Here is a 22,817-nt window from a genome sequence, read left to right as displayed (position 1 = left end):
TGAATACTACCATAATTAAGTGATGAATGTTAATATCATAAAGGTCATGAAGATATCCTAAGAACTGATATGACATGACTGGATAGGCACTTCACCTCTGTGGTGTTCTTGCCAAAACCCCCAAACTTCAGTCTAATCGTGAGCTCAACATCAGACAAACCCAGACTGGGGGACATTGTGCAGGATAACTTGGCCACTACTCCTCAAGACTGTCAACATCATGAGACAGAAAGGAAAATGGAGAAACAATCATAGGCCAGATGAGACTGTGAAGCCATGATGACAACCTAAAGTAACTCAAAGCATGGACTGGGTCATGGAACAGATAAAGGACATTGATGGAGAAACTGATGAAATCCAAATAAGTCTGGAATGTGCCTAACAGTAATGCACCAATGTTGGTTATTTACTTTTGACAAAGATGTCATGTAAGGTGTTAACAATGGGGGAAACTGAGTGACACACAAATGGGAATTCTTACTGCTGTCTCTGTAACTTCTCAGTAAACCTGAAACTATTCTAAAAAAAAAAAATGAAAAACTTGAGGTAGATCGTGTTACTCTTTTGTTCAAAATTCTCCATTTGCTACTGATCTCACTTAAAGTTAAAGCTTAAATGCTTAACAATCCCTGTATAATCTGGCCACCCATGAACTTTCTAATATCTTTTCCTAAGTAATCTTTCCGCACCTCACTTTGCTTCAGTCATGTGCTGTTTCTCTAACACATTAAGCATTCATCTGCCCCAGGGCCTTTGCACTTGCTTCTTCCTCTGCCAGATAGCAGCGTGATTTATTCCCAGACTTGCTTCAGATCTCTGAACAAATTTCACCCTTTTAAAGAGGTTTTCTTTGCCTGTTTCATATAAAATAATCATCTGTCCCACTCTGGCACTCCTTACTCCATTTACTCTGCTTTATTTTTCTCCATCTGACATAACATCACCAGCTGATATGTTTACTTGTCCATTTTTAAATTTCTTCCCCCAGGAATGCAATCTTTTTGAAAGTAGGGACTTCATTTTGTTCACTGCTATCCTTCAGCATTTAGAACAGAACCTAGTATATAGTCAGCTCTCAATAAATACTTTTTGAATAATAAGTCAACAATAAAGTATTCATGGGTTCAATTCAAAACAAGTAATGTAAGTAATAACTATTTGTTTTGTTATAAAGCTGCCAACCATTATTTCTTGGAAAAACTATTAACTTATTCTGACACTATGCCTTTGATTAATTTTGTGTGTTAAAATCTTTTGATGATATTAACTAGCAGAGTTTTTTAAAATGTCTCTTCTTAGCAAAACAAAATAGTTAAAAATCTTATGTTCTCAAAACTGTTTCTGGAAATTTTAGTGGTCAAAGAATTCCAAAAGTTTCGTTTTAAACTTCCATATACTACAAGGTTCTAGAGAGATTCAGAAAAAAAATTTGTTCGATATCAGTATGGAAGTACATTTCAAGGGACACCGTCATTCATGTAAATATAACTGATGTGAAGAAGCAAGACAAGTTCTATATCTTACAATTCCAGTATTTCTTTCTAGAATCAGGTGGGGAAAAAAAAAAAACTTTTCAATAAATCTTCTCAAAGGTCATTATTTATATATATCTATAGAACAACAACAACAACAAAAACTAGGCTAGGAATAGATTCTAGGTCTTTTTCTAAGAAAGTCTTAGTTAAAGGATGCATTTTTTTATGTTTATCTAATTTTTCCCCATATGAATATGTAGGTCTGCTGTTTTTAAATATATATATTCCTTATTTTAATTCACATTGGCACTAGGTAAGTGACAATCTAAGTGAAAAGTACACAATATTAGAGAAAAAGTCCTTCAGGGTCTGATTGCATTGTCCTTCACTAATTGTGCCTAACAATTTATTCAAAGTTTGAAACCCTTTTTTAAAAAAAATAGGTTTTACACCATTTATAAATAACAATAGAAAATTAAAGGCTGTGTTACCGTATTTTGAGTTACCGTATTTCTTTTTTTTTTTAAAGATTTTATTTATTTATTTGAGAGAGAGAGAATGAGAGATAGCACGAGAGGGAAGAGGGTCAGAGGGAGAAGCAGACTCCCCGCCGAGCAGGGAGCCCGATGCGGGACTCGATCCCGGGACTCCAGGATCATGACCTGAGCCGAAGGCAGTCGCTTAACCAACTGAGCCACCCAGGCGCCCTGAGTTACCGTATTTCTTAAAAGACAAATCATTTTCTTTAGACATTTTTCAGACTTCTGAATGATACGAAGCTTTCCCTGGATTCTGAGCTTTATTCAAATGTTATTTTTTTTAATGTTTATATTTGGGATCCATGGATGGTTACAGTCGAGCTGAAGAAAAAGATTCTGGTTCAATTTTTAATATTTATAGAACTGATACTCTTCAAAAATTTAGCATACTGGCTCCCTACCCTCCTGCCTCCATTGTCCCACCTCCTAAAGAGTTGGGTCTAGATTCTGCATAATTGTGACTTGGTAGACCTGACGGTAGCATTTTTTATATATGGTAAGTAAATATGGCTTATACCGGTAATCAGATTATTGGGGCATGGAAGAAAGTTCTGAAGTTGGAAATAATATCAATAAGTTGCTCTCCTAATAGGACTCCATTGATTTAAATTCAGCTCAACTAATCCTAAACATTAGGTATCAATGTATAACCTTGTGAAAGACTAACAACATACTCATTTCCATAATTCTGTATAAATCAGCTTTTTCCTTTTTAACTACAAGTTTGTACCTTTTCACCACCTTCACCTGTCTTGCCTACCCCCAGTCCCTTGCCACAGGCCACCACCAGTCTATTCTCTGTATCTGTGAGTTCCAGTTTTTTTTTGGGGGGGGGGGGGTTGAGATTTGGTGTTTTTTAATCCCACATATAAGTGAGATCATATGGTATTTGTCTTTCTCTCTCTGGCTTATTTCACTTAGCATAATACCCTCAAGGTCCATCTGTGTTGTTACAAATGGTAGAATTTCCTTGTTGTTTTTTTTTATGGCTAATTAATATTCCTGTGTGTGTGTCCCACATTTTCTTTATGCATTCTTCAATCAATGAACACTTAGGTTGTTCCCATGTCTTAGATTTTGTAAGTAATGCAATGAACATGGAGGTATAGATATATTTTCAAGTTAGTGTTTTCATTTCTTTCAGATACTCAGAAGTGGAATTGCTGGATCTTATGATAGTTCTATTATTAATTTTTTGAGAAACCTCCATACTGCTTTCCATAATGGCTGTACCAGTTTGCATTCCCACCACCAGCACACAGAGGCTCCCTTTTCTCCACATCCTTTGCTAACACTCGTTATTTTTTGTCTTTTCCATTCTAGCTGTTCTGACTGGTGTGCAGTGATCTCTCGTGGTTTTAACTTGCATTTCTCTGATGAATAGTGAAATTGAGTGTCTTTTCATGGACCTGTTGGCCATTTGTAGATCTTCTTTGGGAAAATGTCTGTTCAGGTTCTCTGCCCATTTTTTTTGTCAGATTGTTTTTTTGCTGTTTGAGTTGTACAAATCAGCTTATGTGATCTTTGCATCCAGTCAAGGTGGCATTTTAAGTTCATCCTTTGAAGTCCTCCTTTGCTTGAAATACATAGCAATGTGGAAAACAAAATACATTTTTTTTTAGCAAAAGAGGCGAAATATAATGAAATCGTGTGTATGTGCGTGCGTGCGTGTGTGTGTGTGTGTGTGTGTATACATATATTAGCCCAAAACAAGCTAAATGCCTCTGTTGAATAGACTTCTGCAACAGGTGCACAAAGTAGTAAGTGAAGCTGCAGCTGTGAGCTCGTTGGGTTCCAGACCCCGACCCCGTCAGGGTAGCAGGAAGTTCATTTACTGTGATGTAATGACTATTCATCAGCCTCAGTTCTTAAAACAAAGGTCTGGGATATTTTTTCCGACTCCTTGCTCCATATCCCCCTTGTCCTTTGAAAGGAGAATGAAAATAGTTGCTTTGGATCCCTAAGGATAGTGTGGTTTAAATGATGGAATGAATACACCTTGAGAGCCAGGAGGGAGGAGACTCAGATTTGAAGCCAAGCCTGAACCCAACCCAGATACTGGCTCAATGAATCGATCTGAAATGTCCTCAGTCCAGAGTCACTAGTCATCAACTTAAGACCTGGTTCTGACAAGGTGAGGCCAGATGGAACAACTCAAAAAGTCCTAGACAGTAGAAAGGGAAACCTGGAATTGAGAGAGGAACAAAATTAAAAATGCACTCAAGAGGAAAGGACAGAATAAGCATTCAAAACATATGAGAAAAGCTATCACTATAGAAGATAACCAACAAAATCAAACTTCAGAAAATGAGTTCACATCAGGTAAAATAAAAAATAAATGAACAGTTTGTCAATGACTTTAAAAGTTTGGTTCATTCAGTAAATGACTCTGAGAACATAACTGAGAAAGCAGAACTTGTTCTACCTTAACCATTGACGATCATTAACAGGAGAATGGTTGAATGACGTTCATACTATGAAATTGTATACCCTTGTTTGCTGGGAGATAGTCCTCCATGGCGCCTCTTACATTTCTGCATATCTTGCAATAATGTTTGTCTAATGAATAGCCTTGGAAGATGGCACTATTACCTCCTCTGGGGCAAAGGCCATGTTTACTCTCCAGTATAATAAATATAGTATCTTCCTCAAGAGCGAAGTAAAGCCTGTCTGCTGACTGCCAGTTAGTAACGATTTGGGTTCTCTAAGCTTAGGTCACTCAACTGCATATGCAGCCATTGCTTGTCCTTCTTTATGTTACCCTGTGGGAACTGGAGCTTAGGAATTCGGTATAAATGCTAATACCCCTGATACTGCTATTTCTGTTAGTATAAAACTTCTTTGTCACTAACCCAAGAGTCTCATGTCATCTGCCAGCATCCATGAAACTGTGGCAGGCTAGCTTTCAACTTGCAAATAGAGTAAAATCTCAGACACTTCACAGCTGTTGAAATTGTTAGAAAGTTGAAATCTCTACGATATGAGATGGAAAGATCACCAAGGCATGCTAAGGAGAAAAAAAAATCAAAAGCAATTATGTATTCTGAATATACACACATACCACACACATATTTGAGCCCAACATACACAGATAAGTATGTAAATATTTAAAGAAAATTCTGGAAGGATACATACCAACTAATAAAAAATGATTACTTCTCTGTTGGAAGAGAAGGATGCTAGGTACCTGAGTTAGAGATGGATGGGACAGAGAATAGGCTACTGAAGAGAGAAGTACTCAAGTGGTTGGCTCATGATCCGTTCATGTCTCCCTGGGGGTGGGGAGCACCACTGGGAGAAAGGAAATATGGAAAAGTGAACTGATCTTATCTCCTTGCCAATTGGATGGATATATATGTGTGTATATAAACTAATAATATTTGGTAGATGAAAGAGACCCTCTCCACAGAATTCTTCCAGTAGGGAGTCCCTGACTAAAGGATGACTATAGTAAATAAACTCAGAATCGATGGATTTATAAGGCATGACTCCTTAGAGAATGCCCATAAATTCTAGAAGTCTTTTGGGTATAAAATGTAGATGTTTCGTAACTTTGGTGTTCCTGACTTGGTAGCCTTAGGGAGGGACAGTCATGGATCTCTCTGTAACAACAGCTTCGTAGCTAGTTTCACTTTCTCCCTTCTGTCTCTGTCCTTTCCAGTGTCTTCCATTCTCTTTGCCCAGATGACCTCTCTCAAACACAAATCTGAAACTACATTCTTGCTTTAAGTGACAGCACATCGAATAAAATCTGGATTATGTGGCCTGGCATAAGAACTCCCCTTGACCACAACTTCTATTTCTGGTCTCATCTGCCACCCTGTCCCTCCTGTTGAAGTCATTGTTGAGCCACGTTGAACAGGCTCTGGTGTTAGGCCACCCCATGCTCTTCACAGCTTCAGCTCTTTGTGGATGCTGCTCCTTCTGCTCGACTGCCCTTCTCCTCTCTTTGGTGGCTTGGGAAACTTGAAATCACCTTTCAAGTACTGGCTCAAAAGAATACTTTCAACAGAATTCTTGTTCCTGTCAAGCCTCAGTCTTGTGCAGTCCCCTACCATGTTCACATTTCTGTCTTCTGACCATGCATTTTCACACTTTGTTGCCATCTTTATTTCCCTCTTTCTGCTGTGTGCTCCGGAAATGCAGGAGCTGACTCCGATTTATCTTCTCCTCCCAGTGCGCAGAAAAAGTGGCCACTTACGTGCACCAAATTTAACTGAAGTACTGAGAACATCAAGAGAGAATTAGACGTTAAGGAAAAGCACAGGGAAGCGAAGATGATGGACTTAGGAGGGGACGTCTACCAACAGGAAATCAGGGAGAAGAAGGTGAAGAGTGATGAATGAAAATAGAGTTGGAATGTAAGAGGAAGGCCAGAGTCATGAGAAGAAAAAGCTGTGCAGGTAGAATGCAGAGAGAGGAGACCTACCGACGATAGAGACAGATGCTCAGGTTCAGGGATGTTACTCTAGTTTCCAAAAAAAAAAAAAAAAAAAAAAAAAATCCCACAGGTTATCGGTGCTCAGTTTCCTAAGTACTGTTGTTTATACCAACCGCTGTACTCTCCAGATTAATTTAATATTACAAATTATTCTTTAAGTTATTGCATACATAAAGGCACCATAATGTGCAAAGTAATGTGACGCAATTTAAATGATCATTTCTGTTTGGAAAATATTTTACAAACTGAAATTTGCCTTCCGAGAATCTCCACGCTCCAGGCTTCTATCTCAGAAAGAATGTGGGGCATCAGTTTCCGAGTGTTTCCTGTTTTACCTGATCTAAAAGCCAAAGAGGGAGCCCCAGGAGCAGTGGTATTTGCCTGCCAAACACTCTGAAACTCTCAAAAATAAAAAACTGGACATGCTTCATCACATAAGTAACTTCAGAGGAGATAGATTTGATTTATAGTGTTAATTCCCCTTGTTAAGCTATGGCAGGCAAGTAGAAAAGATGAGAAAACTTTTTTTGATTTTAATATAGAAGATATGCTGGAGAGATACCAGATCTGTTAGGATGTCTGAAGTTTCTGAATTCCTATGGAAAAGGATTTCCCATAGTTCTAATAAAAGGAAATTTTCCCTATGAATGCAGTGTTCTTTTTCACTATCCTGTAGACATAGAAATAGAATATTCTGTTGTACCACAATTTGGTAGTCTTATGAATCGTTTTTTTTTTTTTTTTTTGATACATTGCCAATAGTCTCTTCATACTTTCTTAGGAGATTATAATTTTATATATCTATTCTCTATCAGGTCTTGTGTTTATCTGGGCTATTTTGCCATGGGTTTCTCCTCTTAAACATTTCTCCTCTCTTTTCATGTCTATATTATAGTCAGATTTTACTAGAGAAGTATCATTAACCCTTCTTCAAATCAGTTGTTCTGGACATTCTTCCAGGATATTTAAGTCATTACATCAAACAAGGACACACACACACACACACACACACACACACACACACACACACCCCCTAGAAATGCATTCTTTTCTGGGATCTTTTTATACTTAGATCTTACTTTTTTTAATACTTGGCTTACCTGAATGTGATAGAAATTTGTATTTCTAGCTGAACTGAAAGCAATCAGAAGATAGAAAAGGAAAAGTGGAAAATGATATAAACACACTTTCTGGACTAAGTAAATACTATTGACACATTGCAACTATAAACTTAGAGACTGTATGATTTTTATTCTCCCTTTATGAATTTAAGTATAAGTTATTAATATTTCTCTGTCATATATATGGGGGGTTTGTATACACACACACACACACACCCACACACACACTCACACACCAGTTTCTCCCATTAGTTGGTAAGAGTTCCTAGACCATAAACTATCCCTGTGAATTGATTCCACACTCCCTCAAGTATGACTTCTCATAAGCCAAGTCCTTTAAAAATATAACATTTCATATATTTCTCAGACTACATGTCAAATCATGCAAACATAATACTTTAACTACTTTTTTAGAGCATGGTGTTGAGAGGAAGAAATTTCATATATCTGTGCTGCATCTACATTAATGCAATGGTGCAATATTGAAACTGCTTTTATCTGCCACATTTCTCAGATGAAAGCAGCAGCTAAATTTTATGGTAGTTAAACTGTGAACCTTGCACACAGTCTTGCCTCTGTGGATGCGGCCCTTTGGTATTATCAAAGCAGTAGTCTTTATTCTGCATCTTAAACTTTAAAAGTTGCTAAGGACATAAGAAGCCCATCATGTGGCCATGTCTATACCGTAAAATCTTTCCAGAGTGTGCAGCAAATTCTTGGTAGAATTCGCAAGCCTTCCAAGAAAATAAGAGTAAAATTCCACCTGGTATTTGTGAAGCAGGCAGCAGAGGAGACTATGGTCTACCTTGGCTCCCAAAGAGACCGGATGTGAACTTGTTAAGAGTTCTTGAATGGTTTTGGAATAATCTGCCAATTGTTGGCATCTGCTGCTGCCTGCCTATCTTGTACCTCACACACAAGGAAAGTGCAGATTCTACTATTTAAATGAACGATGGCTAATATTAAGTATCTTGAGGCAAGTATGATTTCTGTTAGAGTTTAGTTCAATCTTGCAGAGAAGTTTACCATTAAGCAGAGAAGTGGCTACAGATAAACAACTTCCCATATGAGTATGTTTAAATGGCTTAGAAAGGGATTATGTTTTAAATATCCTTATACTTTTTTTTTATAAATGGAGTGTGCTGGAATCCTTGTTGTGACGCTGATACACTCCTTGTATCACTCACTGTCAACAATACCTTTTCTTGAGCTGTTCCGATTAAGTGAGTGACATTCACTCTTGGCAAATCCCCCATGGAGTAACCTGAGCTCACAGGTGCCTAGCCACAGTACCAGTAACGACAGGATTCTGAGGGGATTTGAAACCCTACCTCAATAAATTTATTTCTGTTTTTCAACATACATTCAAAGCAATACTTTGGCATTGTAATGCGATTCTTGACAGGGCTAAGGTAAATTCATCATGCTAAACTGAAATGTTTCTGGCAGATGTCTACTCTGTAACAATCAAATTGTGTGTACTGTGATATATGACAACCACAGTGCTACTTCTGGTTGTAAAACTCACAAGTGGAATACTTTATTCATGCAAACTTGGAATGTAATTATGCAATGTATTATCCCACCATGTTTTTTCATTCAGAAAAACTTTTTGAAGACAATCTACCAACTTCCAAATAATGGGAATATTTTAGTGCACACAGAAAGAACTTTTTCATCACAAAGATGTGCGGGCATTTCGATGCTTTGATAGGATACAAAATCATATACTTGTTGAAATTTAAGAAAGCATACAAGTAAAGTGTTTACTCTTCTTAAATATTAGCTTTTCCCCCTATGGAAATAGTCGGTTGTCCCAGGCAGATGCTCTTCTTTAAAGAAGAAATGATTGGGGCACCTGGGTGGCTCAGTTGTTAAGCGTCTGCCTTCGGCTCAGGTCATGGTCCCGGGGTCCTGGGATCGAGTCCCACGTCAGGCTCCCTGCTCAGTGGGAAGCCTGCTTCTCCCTCTCCCCCTGCTAGTGTTCCCTCTCGCTGTGTGTCTGTCAAATAAATAAATAAAATCTTTAAAAATATAAAAAATAATGATTACAATACCAACATTATATACCAAAATAGTTTAAAAATAGATGTTTTGGGATAGCTGCTGCTTAATTATATGTATCACACAGACACTGCAATGTAATTTATCATATTTTAGGCCAAAGAACCTAAAGTTTTGTTTAAAGGAAAATGTAACCCAAATGAATGACAACTCTGACTTTGATGATCCATGAAAAGCATCAGCACATGACTCCTTCTATTCTATGACATGATCTCTGAAAACAAAAACACCCAAGGAATTGGAATAGACAACATTTTAAGAATCTGGCAAATATCAGTGTTTATACTATGGTTTGGATTCCCGTTGCCTTGTCCTCCATACTTTCAACAATTAATAAATATTCTGATGAACAGATAGAAACCCTTGGTTCATGTTTTAGAGTCTCGTTGCCAGATGCAAATCCCACTACTGTCTGGGCAGCTGCGTTGGCCTTCCCTTCCAGAACCAGCTTGAACCCAAGTGGCTTCCTTTTGCCCTTGTGGCTCCCTTCTCCCTATTATTAGTAAGCACCTGTATTTTAAAGACCTCCTTGAAATTTAATTAGTATTTGCAATGTGAGTTTAAATATTTACATTTTAACGTAATTATTTTTTAAGAAAATAGTCTAATTCTATGATCCTTTCACTATTTTTGTTTTTTTATGAAGAATAAAATAGTTAAAGCAGGTTTGGGTCTTTTTTTAGAACTAAGGAGACATAATGTGTGATGCACAGAACTTAAGACAAATTAGGCAACCTCTGGGGGCCAGTAAACACCCTCCCAGACTAACACAAAACTTGGAAACTGCCCAGTTGAAAATTTGAATCAGATTGTGCAAAAAGACAAAGACTGGCAAAAATATAACTTTGGAAGATTTACTCACTAATTTTAGAGCTGCTGGAGGCCCACCAAAGAGATTTGGGTCATGCATTACCTAAGACTTATGATGGGAAGTAGACTTACTCATTAGGGCAATTAAAGAATGACTCATTTAAGCAACAGTTAGGAATCAGTAACTGGATAGTTAGATCAGTTTAGCTAAAAATGATCAAACCACTGTGTGTATAGTCAAGTGGAAATTGTCCTCTCTTTCAGTTGTGCTTATAATCATCATCCAGTGTGTTGTGGAAATACATGTCTGATTGTGCGTGTTGTTATTCATGCCATACACACACACACACACACACACGTATTCATTTATTCATTCATGTATTAATTTAACAAGCAGTATATAAATGAATACCTCTTACCTGCCAGGAACTCCAGAGATCCTTTGTCCATGTCTCCTTACGCCTGTTTTCCTCATACTTCCTCCCTGCAACCCACGGCTACATACGGTATTTTTCTCACTGGCTCCCCACCAGAACACCAGGTATGCTACCATTCCCACCACGTAAACCCTAAATGGAATTCTGAATAAGTTTCCTAATATTGGTGACACTGTTGATAAGCACTTTCAGGCCCATTATCTCACTGAGTGAAAACATGACATTGGTGGTCTTTAATGGACTTTAGAAAACTTCTGTGAACTTGACTTTTGTATAACATTCATGCAGTTGGTTTTTGTATGCAAGCACTGGGCACATGGAGCATGTCCATTCTCCTAGGATAGTCTTTCAGTTCTCTTCCAGAAATGTATTCAATTCAGTCCCTCCCCCACCCCCATCTGTTCCTACAGTCAGTGCCTTAGTTCAGGCCCTCAACCATCTTTTGTGTGTGAACCTGGAGTTCCTGGCAGGTAAGAGGTATTCATTTATATACTGCTTGTTAAATTAATACATGAATGAATAAATGAATACACGGTCTTTTAACTGCCTCAGTTCATCTTCAGTCCCCTCTAATCTCTCATTCATACTGCTGCCCCAATAAAATTACATCAAAATATGAATTTGATCCCATTTCCTTGATTACAGTCCTCAGAAAGTTTCGTGTTGCCTACAAGTCTGAGTTCAGAAAGCTTCCGCAAAGCATTTATGGTGTTACCTTGTTGGACTCAGTTGTTCTTGCCCTCACCTGTACTCTATCCTTTTAATATTATTGCAACTTGAGAATGAACAGATAACTATTTATTCTTTCTCTAATCTTGGTTTGAATAATCCCTCCTCCAGGAGAGCTTCCTGGCTCTTCCAGGGAGCCTTAGTCACTCCTACTTCTCTACTCTCGCAGCAATTCTGCCTGTCTCTTAACTCTTGAATTCTATCAATTTAATGTGCATTCTCTGAGAACTCATTAATGGACACCTTGCAGTCAATACTCACAGCACAGCGTCTGGGACACACAGGTGACCAGTAAATGCTCCTTAACTAATTGGCTGAATATTTGAGGTACCAATCAAAATGTCATTTACCAACCTAGGGTTGAACTGGAAAACTAAGGCTGAGGTTGGATCTACTTTAGCTTAACAGTACCTGATGCTGAAGGCATACAGATATCAAATTAGTGTTTTATTATCTTTGTTTACATTCATATGGAGTCTCTAAATAAGGCTTTTCTGGAGGGACTGATTTCCTGGCTAATTGTGGGTCTGCTTACGTTGATAATGATGTTGAGTCATTTCAGGTTGTGTGGAACAAAGTTAAACCTCATCATCTTTAGGGATCCTAGAGTTCTATAAACTCAATCATAAATATTCGATCACTCATGGTAATAATACCCTGTTTCCTTCCCTCTTCCACTGCCAGCTTGTTACAGTGTTAGATGTTAGCATGAAGATGGGTAATCATTGAACCTGAAATTGCTAAGTTAATTTCTGGAATATCTAGTGTAGTTCTTACAATACTAGATTTGACTGCCCATGCTAAAGAGACAAACATCGAAGAAACCACCAGAGTTTACATTATTTTGACAAATCTGAGAAACACATGATGACAAGATTGGATTCGGACAACATGTACATTTGCACACACACAAACTCACTCTTACTACCTCATTAGAGTACTGGCAGAAAACAGATGGCTCACTCAAAGGCCTTAATTAAAGAGCACTTAATAAAAGGGACTGTTCACAGAGGAAGAATCAGTTGTTAAGGTAAGCAACAGGGGAGTTTGAAGTGCCAGAAACTAGCAACAGGGGGAGCCGTTACTTCCTCATGCCTGAAGGGGCAAAAGCAGGGGGCTGCCGCTATAGAAGAGGATGACCACAATGAGGCACTCTGTGTTGGGGAATGGAGTTGTAAAGGTCATTACCTGGGGTAGGAATTAACACCTTGACCTCTCTCCCCTCCCACCTTCTGATTTTCCATCAGTGCTTGCCATCAGCCAAAGCCAACTAGAAACCGGAAAGCAAGGGAGCCTGGCACAGAGGCAGAGACAGAGAACAGACCTAGAGAGACAAATGGAGAATGACCAGCAAACAATTCATGAAGAACATCTAACTCTTGATTCCTTATCTATCTAGAAAAAACAAAACAAAACAAAAAAAACACCAAAAAACAAGACAGCCTTGATAAGTAGGCACGAGATAGTGAAATACTGTGGACTGACGGACTTTGGGTCAATGCATGTATTGAGAGTTAAGTAATACAGTAGCTATGATTTTCAGTCTCCCTGGGAGCCCATGCTAAGACCCACTCAAGGTGACAAAGATGGGAGACAGGAAACAAGGCTGGTGAGATTTCAGATCCCCATGTCTTCAAGCCAGATTCAAGCAGAGCAGTTGTGTTGAATCTATTATATTAAATTATATGTAAAATTTCTTAAGCAAAATATAGTTGTAATAGCAAGATCTGGGACTAGACATCAGGTTTCCTAGGTCTAAGGGAACTACTTTAGAAAATGAACTTAAGCAATCCGTTGTTTCATCTGCAAAATGGAAGGAAAAACGCATATCCTCGATGAATCACAGAGTTGTGAAGATCAAATGGGAAAGTAGAAATGGCTTCCTTCTGAAAAGTTAAACAAGTTCTACAAATGTCAGGCCCTATCACTTTTGGATACCATCTTATAAAGCTGGTCCCCGAGTACATGCTTGCAATCATCACATCCCCTCTCTTGACTATCTTTCCTCTACACATGGAGCACTTCACTCAACTCCAACTTAAACAGCACATACAAAGAAAAGATAAGCAGTAAGAAAATCCAAATGTGTTGGCAATATCGCTGCATGTTAACAAGAGCTAGGTTCACACTGAACTCCATTTTCGTGGTGCATAACTCTCCTTTCCATAGGTCCTATTAACTTCAAAGGGAGCTCCGTGCATGTAAATGATTATATTTATTGGATGCGCCAACTCCTTCTTATCCTCTGGGCACAATTAGAAATATCATAGAAAAATTAATGTCAGAGACTTGGATCCATATTTGTTATTCTATGGGAAATTTCCCATAGTTACAGATGTTAAAAATCCTGTCCAGTGGTCCAGTTATGAATGTGTACTATTTCTGCTTCTATCATCTTTAGAATTATTTTTTCTCTTGTTTTAGAATATTCTTTTTTACATTAAAGGAAAAAATCTTCTCTTTAGGTCCAGATAAGTCAGTGATAAAATCTTGGCTTTTGCAACTTGGTGCGGTGATAAAAATTTGGACTGCTTGCTTTCAGGGAACTGTTAGTGGTTCCCTGAGATTCTATCAATACTTACAACAATCCTGTTCCTACTTCAAGTTCACTCTGGGAACTAAATTCCTGGATGCCCAGTTTAATATTACATCCACGAAACCATGCTGTCATTTCAGGGTTTGTTGTAAATTCTGGCCATTATTAATATCCTTAGTAGGTAGCTATAAACTCAGGTTTTCTCCAGTTGAAATCGCCACAGTCAATGAGAAGAGATGGTTGGTGGGTGAAGAGCTGCACTTTTCACACCTACTTGCTGTTTGTTCTCTTTAAATTCAGTGGTCTGTAGGTGCCTGGCTGGCCCAGTCGGTGGAGCATGCAACTCTTGATCTCGGGGTGGTGAGTTGGTGGTGGTGGAGCCCCACATTGGGTGTGGAGATTACTTACACATAAAAATCTTATATATAAATAAATAAACTCAATCGTCTAGTGGCTCTTGGTGGAAGTGTGTCTCTGGAACCAATTCTGAGAAATAACTTCTGTCCTCCGCCCAGACTCCTCAGTGAACGTAAGGGCCTTGCAAGTGGTACAGATTCGGTTCCTCGGCCATATGTATTATTATACGTTCTGTATGACATAAACAGTATGTGTGTTATACATCCAAGAGGGCAGGTTAAGTCTTTAACTGTACATTTCTTTAAAGTGACAGAAAAAGGTGAAAAGGGGAAGAATCCCCTCAAATCAAATATTTAGAATGCTGATGAAAGATAAGATGTGTACTATGGAAAGATAAAAACCTTTACTGGAGATGGACCCACCCACATGAGGGGTGGGGTGACCAATACAGAGACTCATCTGATATTGTGAGAAGCAATTTGATTTACAAAAGAGTCATTCTAAGTAGTGTCACAGACAAAGAAAACCATATCCACAAAGTAATTTGGATCCACTGTGAATTACTCATAAGGAGGAATACGTAAGCAAAGGGAGTCTAATTTTAGTAAATATTGATAGAGCAAAACAATCCAAAGTATATATAACAATCATATTTCTAGTGAAAATGTGTGTAAGTGGGTTTATTTTGAAAGGAAAAGTCCTACTCCCAGTGTCATAACCAATTAAATTCTCCAGGTAATGACCCCATTTGCATAGTGAGCGGAACCCACAAGTGGGAATTTTAATGGGCACACCACCTGAGTACAGTAATTGAGAGTGACACAACTTGAACTAGTTTTGTGCTTACCCCACTGAAAATTCTACTCATATTATTTTTAATGTCAAGCTACAAGTCAAATTTCAAGATGATGGATTTGTTCTTTTTTAAGCACCCGAGTTTGAGTAAAAGAAATGCTTTAATTCTGTTATGCATTGCATATCTTTGCTTTAACTAATCTGTAGTTCTGATTCTCACCACTGCTTCATTTTCTTCAGTGATTGGAATTTAATTTTATTCATTAATTTGTGAATAATTAGATAAAAAAAATAATGTCCTCAGCAGCCAAATTGCTTTTGGATTGCCATTTAATGTACTTTTACCAGGATATGTATTCTCATTAAGCTGGCATCACAGTTTACTAAAATGTAATTGTGTAAATATGCCCAATTATTCTTTCTGATGATCTAAGAAAATCTAATAGAATATGTATTCGTGGGTATTTCCCTCCTCCTTCGCCTCAACACCAATAAAACGCCCTTCCTGCAGAGCTGATCACAGATGCCTTGTCATCTGAAGGTGTTACTTTTAAAAGATATTCTCCTTATCTCTCAGGCACTATTCATGTCCTTGAAAGAATTGTGCATTCTGATTGAGGGATCATATGATGTCCACATCAAATTATATAATAAAGGTGATCTCAAGACTCTAAGAGTCAGACACACATGACGAACTGCGCTTTCTAGGTTTTGAGATGACATTTTAAAACTTCTTTTGTTTCACTCTAAGATTGCTTGAGATCCTAACTATTTGTAGGTGTTTGACACCACTCCGCCACATCTGTAATTGGCATAGCATCCAGCAGACAGGCTCTGTACATCTTTACACTGCAACCTACCAAGTTAAGAAATGTATTGGTTCAATATAAAACAGCAGGCTGTTTTTAGACATAGTTACTAGTGCACAAGCTTTAATATGGCTTGGCTTCATCCTATAATGAGATCTTTTGGTTCCCTGCTCAACAGGCTTTTATTCCTTTGCAAAAGGCTATGAACTATGTCAAGTGGATCAGCTGCTTTTATACACCCTCTTTCTTGGCTTTGGAACGTAATTCTTTTGCTTCTACCCCTTTATGCATCAGACAGAACTTAAGAACCTTTTCAATTTTTCAAGCTAAACTTAGAATTTGTTTGAATTTGCTTTTTACTATTTTCCTAATAATTACATTCTCCACCGAACCTCACACAAAGCCCTGCCTGGAAGTGAGCACTTAATTGCAAAGCTATACTTTGTCTTTAACACATGTTACCTATACCCCATGTCGGTAATGTGTCAAAGGATGGTTATCTACCGTGATTTCTTCCCGGTCACCTCACAACTGAATGCAGCACTCTGTTTTAGCAAGCACTGAGGTGAGGGCTCGAGGGCATAAATAACAGACAAACAATGGAACCAGAACTAGTGGCCACAGTTCAGTATGAAGGCAGGAAACTACTCATGTTGACATTTGGCAGCTTAGAAGCTATATTGAGTCCATTAAAATTTGAACGTTTACAGTGTATTTTGATTCATAGCCCTTTTACGGTCGAGGGAGCAGTCATTGTTGGGAATTTTGGATTTAGTCACCACTGATCGTTTTTGCAAAAGCCACCCTCCACTTTAGGGCTGCGTCGTAATGTTCTCCCATCTCCATACCCCCTTCCACAAAATCTCTAATATTAAATAAGCAAGTAAACACTAACAGTTTCTCATGAGAGGTGCCAAACTGCTTACCTAGGTTGAAACTACAAGAGGGACGGTCCCGACTCCACTGAGGTACCTTGAGAAAATGGGCACACTGGAAATTTATTGGTGATAGTGGGGCATGGAGAGGAAAGGTTAAAGGGACTGACTCCCTCGTAAAAACGCTTGATCAAGGGGCGCCTGGGTGGCTCAGTTGGTTAAGCAACTGCCTTCGGCTCAGGTCATGATCCCAGGGTGCTGGGATCGAGCCCCGCATCAGGCTCCCCCCTGCTCAGCCAGAAGCCTGTTTCTCCCTCTCCCACTCCCCCTGCTTGTGTTCCCTCTCACGCTCTCTCTCTCTCTATTAAATAAATAAAATCTTTAAAAAAAAACAACGCTTGATCAAAAAATGTAAACAGTAAGTGTGGAGTAAGCCCTATCACTATCTTAACCACTATTTAAAACAAAAATAGTATGATTTAGGGGTGCCTGGGTGGCTCCGTCGTTAAGCATCTGCCTTTGGCTCAGGTCATGATCCCGGGGTCCTGGGATCGAGCCTCACATCGGGTTCCCTGCTCGGTGGGGTATCTGCTTCTCCCTCTGCCCCTCCCCACTGCTGGTGTGCGCACTCTCTGTCAAATAAATAAGTAAAATCTATAAAAAAAAAAAAAAGGTATGCTTTACTACATTAGTGTAAAAGGAAAAGAAAAATGGATAGTGTAGTATTTGATGAAATTTTATCTTGCCTGTCAGATTAGATGTAATAAACCTGCAGGCCTACAAATCACAAGTAGTTGGAAAGAGCATAAAGGTCTTGAATAATTTGAAAAATAATCTCATTAATAAATAAACTTATTCATTAGGTGGTTGGGTAAATCTAAGCATTTAAACTGGAATTCCAGAAGGCAAGCCACAGACTCAGGACTCCAGTCTTATTTATGTTAGGCAGTGACTTTGACATTTATAACATGAGAATCTAGGGCACTGATAGAGGTTGTATGGATAAAGAATGGAAAATTATTACATAAGGTTGCCTTGGTTACTCCTTGAACTGTTCAGAGAAATCCTGACTACTTTAGGTGAGGAAAAAGGATATAGTTGATAGACTGTAAGAATATAAAAATAAAATTATATTCCTAAATAAAAAGCCGTCTAACTAAAGTGATTTTGGAGGGGTTAAATACTAACTATAAAACATTACTAGTGCACAAGCTTTAATATGGCTTGGCTTCATCCTATAATGAGATCTTTTGGTTCCCTGCTCAACACGCTTTTATTCCTTTGCAAAAGGCTACTAACTATGTCAAGTTATTGTTTGTCGGTGTAAAAATTGCACCACTAAAAACCCGAGATGAAAATACTTCTGATGATTGAACTTTTGGATGAAATTCATTAAATCTAATACCCGAGTTCATAGATTTTTTGTGTGTGTTTAATCTCAGTATATATATTAAAAACAGAATTACCTTTGTTTCCATTTCCTTCCTTTCGAATTATCTCCCAACTTCTAAAAACCCTTTAGTTAAGACTATGTTTTAAAATCCTATACTATGATTTGCAGTATAAACGTATCTGAATCTTTCATAGTTCACTTAGGGGCATGAGTCATGTGATTTACATAAGGAAATTAGGAAATATTCAGAAAGGGAAGTAACAAGATAAAAAAGCCTCAAGTTTTAAATGACCGTCAAATTCATTCAAATACCAATGTATCAGTTGGGTAGAAAATAAGCTAAAGCACAATAGAGAACATTTTTTTATTTCAAAATAATGTATTCAGGATAATACAGGTCCAGTTTAAAAATATTAAAGGTAAAGTTTCCACATTTAAAAAGAGACCAAATCTATAACTGTAAACTATAGCACTTAGTCATCATGGCCATGTAATTCAACAAAAACATTTTACATACAGAAATTCTGACATATACTGAAACTATTTTCACATTTTCCTACTTTGGTTTTTTTCATTTTTTAAAATCATACAAGATACTTTATGTAATGACTAGAGTAGACAACAGAGGAAAAGTACTGTGAATATAAATATGAAAAAAAATTCAATTAATATTCTCTGTTATGGAGAAACATTATTTTAAAAGTGCTAATATTTTCATTGCAAATAGTGGCAGAATATATTTAAATATTAGACAGACCACTTGGTTGAAAAATCTTGCATGATAAAAAGTGACACATCTTAACAATTCCAGGTCATTAAAGGCTTTATATGTCAATACACAGATGCTATTCCTCTATCCTAATAGATACGCATAAGTTAACTTTGGGTATAGGTAAATATTCAGATTCTGGTTACTATGAAATAGTACAAAGATGTTCTTATATTTAATGTAACAAAGACACTCTTTAGACAAGAGAAAGACAGCGGTTTCCTATAATTCTATTTAAACCCGACAATTTAAAGGGTGTGTGTGTGTACACGCACAAAGCACTGAAAAGGGGATTCGGGAGTTTGCTTTTTTTTTTCCAAGTCCTTTAAAAGTAATGACGGAAGTAGAAGCTAGGTTTTATCTCAGAGGAAAAACCAGAGGTGACATTCCTATGCTTTAGGTTTAAAACCTTTCTTAAAAGGCTAGGTTTGCCAAAGGCTTCCTAAAAATATGAATTTGTTTTCACTATCAATTTGAATTTCATCTGGAAGAACTAAAAGTAACTATTAATCCAAAAGTATCCTTCCAAAATTTCTACAAGGAATTACATTAAATCAAACCAAACTACAATTCTGGCAAGATCAGACTTAGTAGGAGAGCACATAGTAGGGAAATTTACTCCAACTTTCATCTGGGCTACACAAAGTGTCTATGTCTTACTAACTATATACTTAAGTTGATTATGAGACTATTTCTTTACACTTGCAGCATCTTGATAACCTGCAGTGTTGGTTTAATTTAACATAAAATTGCAATACTGAAATCTGGTCACAGAAGTGGATGTCCCACTGCATTGGAAGGAAGGGTTTACATTAAGATGAGCCATGTTTATAAAACATCAGTTACGAAGCAAAACAAACAACCTCCGCCTCCTACAAAAGACTGAAAGCTCCTAATAAAATCCCCCCAAACGTTTCTGAATAAATCAAAATCATAATACTGAGATTTTAATAGTTAAAAAAATCACCTAATTTAAATGCATTTGTCAAAAGTATTCCATATTCTTTATAAAATAGAGCTATTTTAATAAAGCATTATATTCTTATCAAAAACTTATAACATTCAAATGATGTGTAAAAAATTGCATATTTTTAATTAACTTAAATTTTATAGTCTTTAACCAAAAAAAAACAAACCCCTGTATTCCTGCAACTAAAGAAGATACATACTTAAGGCATTTTTCTTTTAATGGCTTAAGGGCACACACAGTTCAGGCTCCCCACCTAAAGCTTGCTCTCACTAAATCTAATTCATCTAAGCTATAGATGGATCACTCATCCTAAAAGCCTCCTCAAATGCTACCTTCTCCTTGAAGCTTTGTGCATATTCCAGTAGGCAAGAGCTATTCTTTTCTGTGTATTCCTAGAGCCTTTTTAGTCTCTCTCTCCCTCTCCCCCCTGCCCCCATAAACCTCACTTCAGTATGCCTTGAGGAATGGGGTTTGTACTTGACAGGTCTCTTTCCTCTGCTAAACTGTATACTCCTCTGGATGGGAGTTCAATGGCATACGTCTCTCTGCATCTGAGCAGGCCATTACACACAGTAGGTGCTCAATGTCTGATGAACAAGGGGAGAAAGGGAGACTCCAGCACGGAACTGAACATTGGGTACCCAACTACGGTGTGGTTTTGCTTCCCAAAGTTCACTTTAAAAGAAGGGATGCTTACTTTGAACCATGAACAGATAGACATCAAAACTAAATTGTCTGGTTTAAATACCCACAGAGAAATAATACATTTGGAGCAAGAGGCTCCTAAGAATGCTTAAGAGACAGAAACATGCATAAAAAGGAGGAGACATTTAGGTGTTTTTTTTTTTTTCTTTCTTTTTTTGGGGGGGGGTTTCAAAATGTCCCTCAGTCATTGTAACTTAGTAAGTTTAGAAGTAGTTAAAATTTCACATATTAAACCACGTAGATTCAGTTAGAGAGAAACAGGCTTCCAGAGATTTCTTGAAATAATGAGTTAACAGTGCAAATCCTGGGTTGCTTCATGAGACTCTTACCATGTGCTTTTCTGCCCCCCTCAAAGAAAAATTTTAAACACTCCAGTTTTAACACAAACAGAAGATAAATACCTACGACGGAAAACAAATTCCACAGCATTCCATACAGATTTCCAAACAGTCCGATGATTCACAGCAGGCATCCACGATGCCACAATCCGTGTCACAGGGGCAGTTACAGTCCTCCCCCATTTCGTCTCCACAGCAACAGCAACAGGCTTCGGAGGCGCAGGTGCCACAGGGGGCCTGGCTCAGGACGATATTGCAGAGGGTGAGGAATTCACAGAACAAGCAGGCCAAGATACAGTGGACACAGCAATCTGCATTTTCAGTTGGGAAGAGACCCCCATCGTGGGGGGGGGGGGAAGAACACAAATAGAGAAATCCTCAATGGACTGAATGATAAGAATTGAACCAACTAATCCAGAACCCCATGACATGCAGTCTTAGAAGTCTTCCTGTGGGCTGGAAGCTCGCAAAGAAACGTTTTAGAAGAGCAATCTTATAGAAGTGGATATTGCATTTAGGAAACAACCAACCAACCAACTGAAAAGGTGGTGGTTGTGTGTGTACAGGTGTGTGCACACGGGTGAGATTTTAGGTTGTTCCCACACACTGTGCAGTGGCCTTAGTCCTAGGTTCCACTTCTCTGTGCCCCTTACCCACGTTCCCTATATCCTACAGCTCTCCATCACACAGGCTCAACACTTCTGTGACACTGAAGTCCTTTAGAAACAGACACTTGACGGCTCCACCCACCTGCTCCAAAACTGGAAGGAAAAAACATTCAGTATGATACATTCAGTATATTACTGAGCTTTTCCAGGGTTATATTGTCATCATGGTTTGTAAGGTAATTGTTATAAAGATCCTGTTACAAAGAGCTAGATTTATTATCATATGAAGAAAATAGAGTTACCTGCCAGAAAGCCAGTTCTGTTCAATATGCCTTCAGAGAGAGGCGAGTATTACCTAGTTCTAACACTTGTGACCTTAACTTTCTACTTCACTAGGGAATGCTTCTATTTCAACGCTGAAAGGGGAATCTACAAAAACTCACTTGACGTTGAAGAACCTTTAACTGAGTACTCTTAAAGCCCTAAGAATCTTCTTGAACATAAGATTCTTTATATATTAATCATAGAACACATCATACTCAGAACTATTTGTATTGGATCTATCAGTTTCAAGGGGGGAAAGTGGCCATCCCACCCAGCCTTGGAAGGAGAAGCTTACATCTTTGAAGGCTCCTTTGGTCCCTTCCTAAGCAAAGCTTCCTCTCCCAAAATATAATCAATGTCTTGAATTTTGACTGAATCTTTCCCTTACTTTTCACAACAGTGAATGTGGAAACATCCCTCAGTAACCTATCAGAAAGGAAAAGGGTACCTTAGGAATTCCTGTGAGTAGCATTTTTTTGCTCAACACTTTTAATTTATCCTCAATGATTCATGTTGCTAAGTTCACTTATTTTCCAGGTGTAGGTATCCCAGTTGATTAAATGTACCATAATTAACTTATCCATACTATTTATGAATATATTAGTCATTTCCAGTATTTTTGCTATTCCAAACAGTAATGTTTGGAACAGTTTTGTGCAAGTATCCTAGAGCTAACATGCTAGGTCACTAGAACTGTTGGCTCACAGGATATGCAAACTTGT

The 22,817-nt window shown here is 38.0% G+C and overlaps 1 protein-coding gene across 3 annotated transcripts in view; it reads right to left on the bottom strand.

The window, feature by feature from the left end:
* Nucleotides 1–22,817, bottom strand: part of MDFIC (MyoD family inhibitor domain containing) — a 127,925-nt gene that overhangs the window by 21,409 nt on the left and 83,699 nt on the right. For 2 of the 3 annotated variants that reach the window (XM_027573871.2, XM_027573872.2), the window contains exon 5: nucleotides 19,180–21,474. The exons of the other annotated variant lie outside the window; for it this stretch is intronic. In XM_027573871.2, coding sequence (XP_027429672.1) covers nucleotides 21,227–21,474 — 248 coding nt within the window. In that variant the 3' untranslated portion in view covers nucleotides 19,180–21,226. Of the gene's footprint in view, nucleotides 1–19,179; nucleotides 21,475–22,817 lie in introns of those variants that run through there. 3 annotated transcript variants of the gene reach the window in all.

This window comes from Zalophus californianus, chromosome 12 (genome assembly GCF_009762305.2).
Source record: "Zalophus californianus isolate mZalCal1 chromosome 12, mZalCal1.pri.v2, whole genome shotgun sequence".
Taxonomy (NCBI): domain Eukaryota; kingdom Metazoa; phylum Chordata; class Mammalia; order Carnivora; family Otariidae; genus Zalophus; species Zalophus californianus.
Note: the sequence above shows the minus strand (reverse complement) of the source record. Positions and strands in the feature narration are given on the sequence as shown.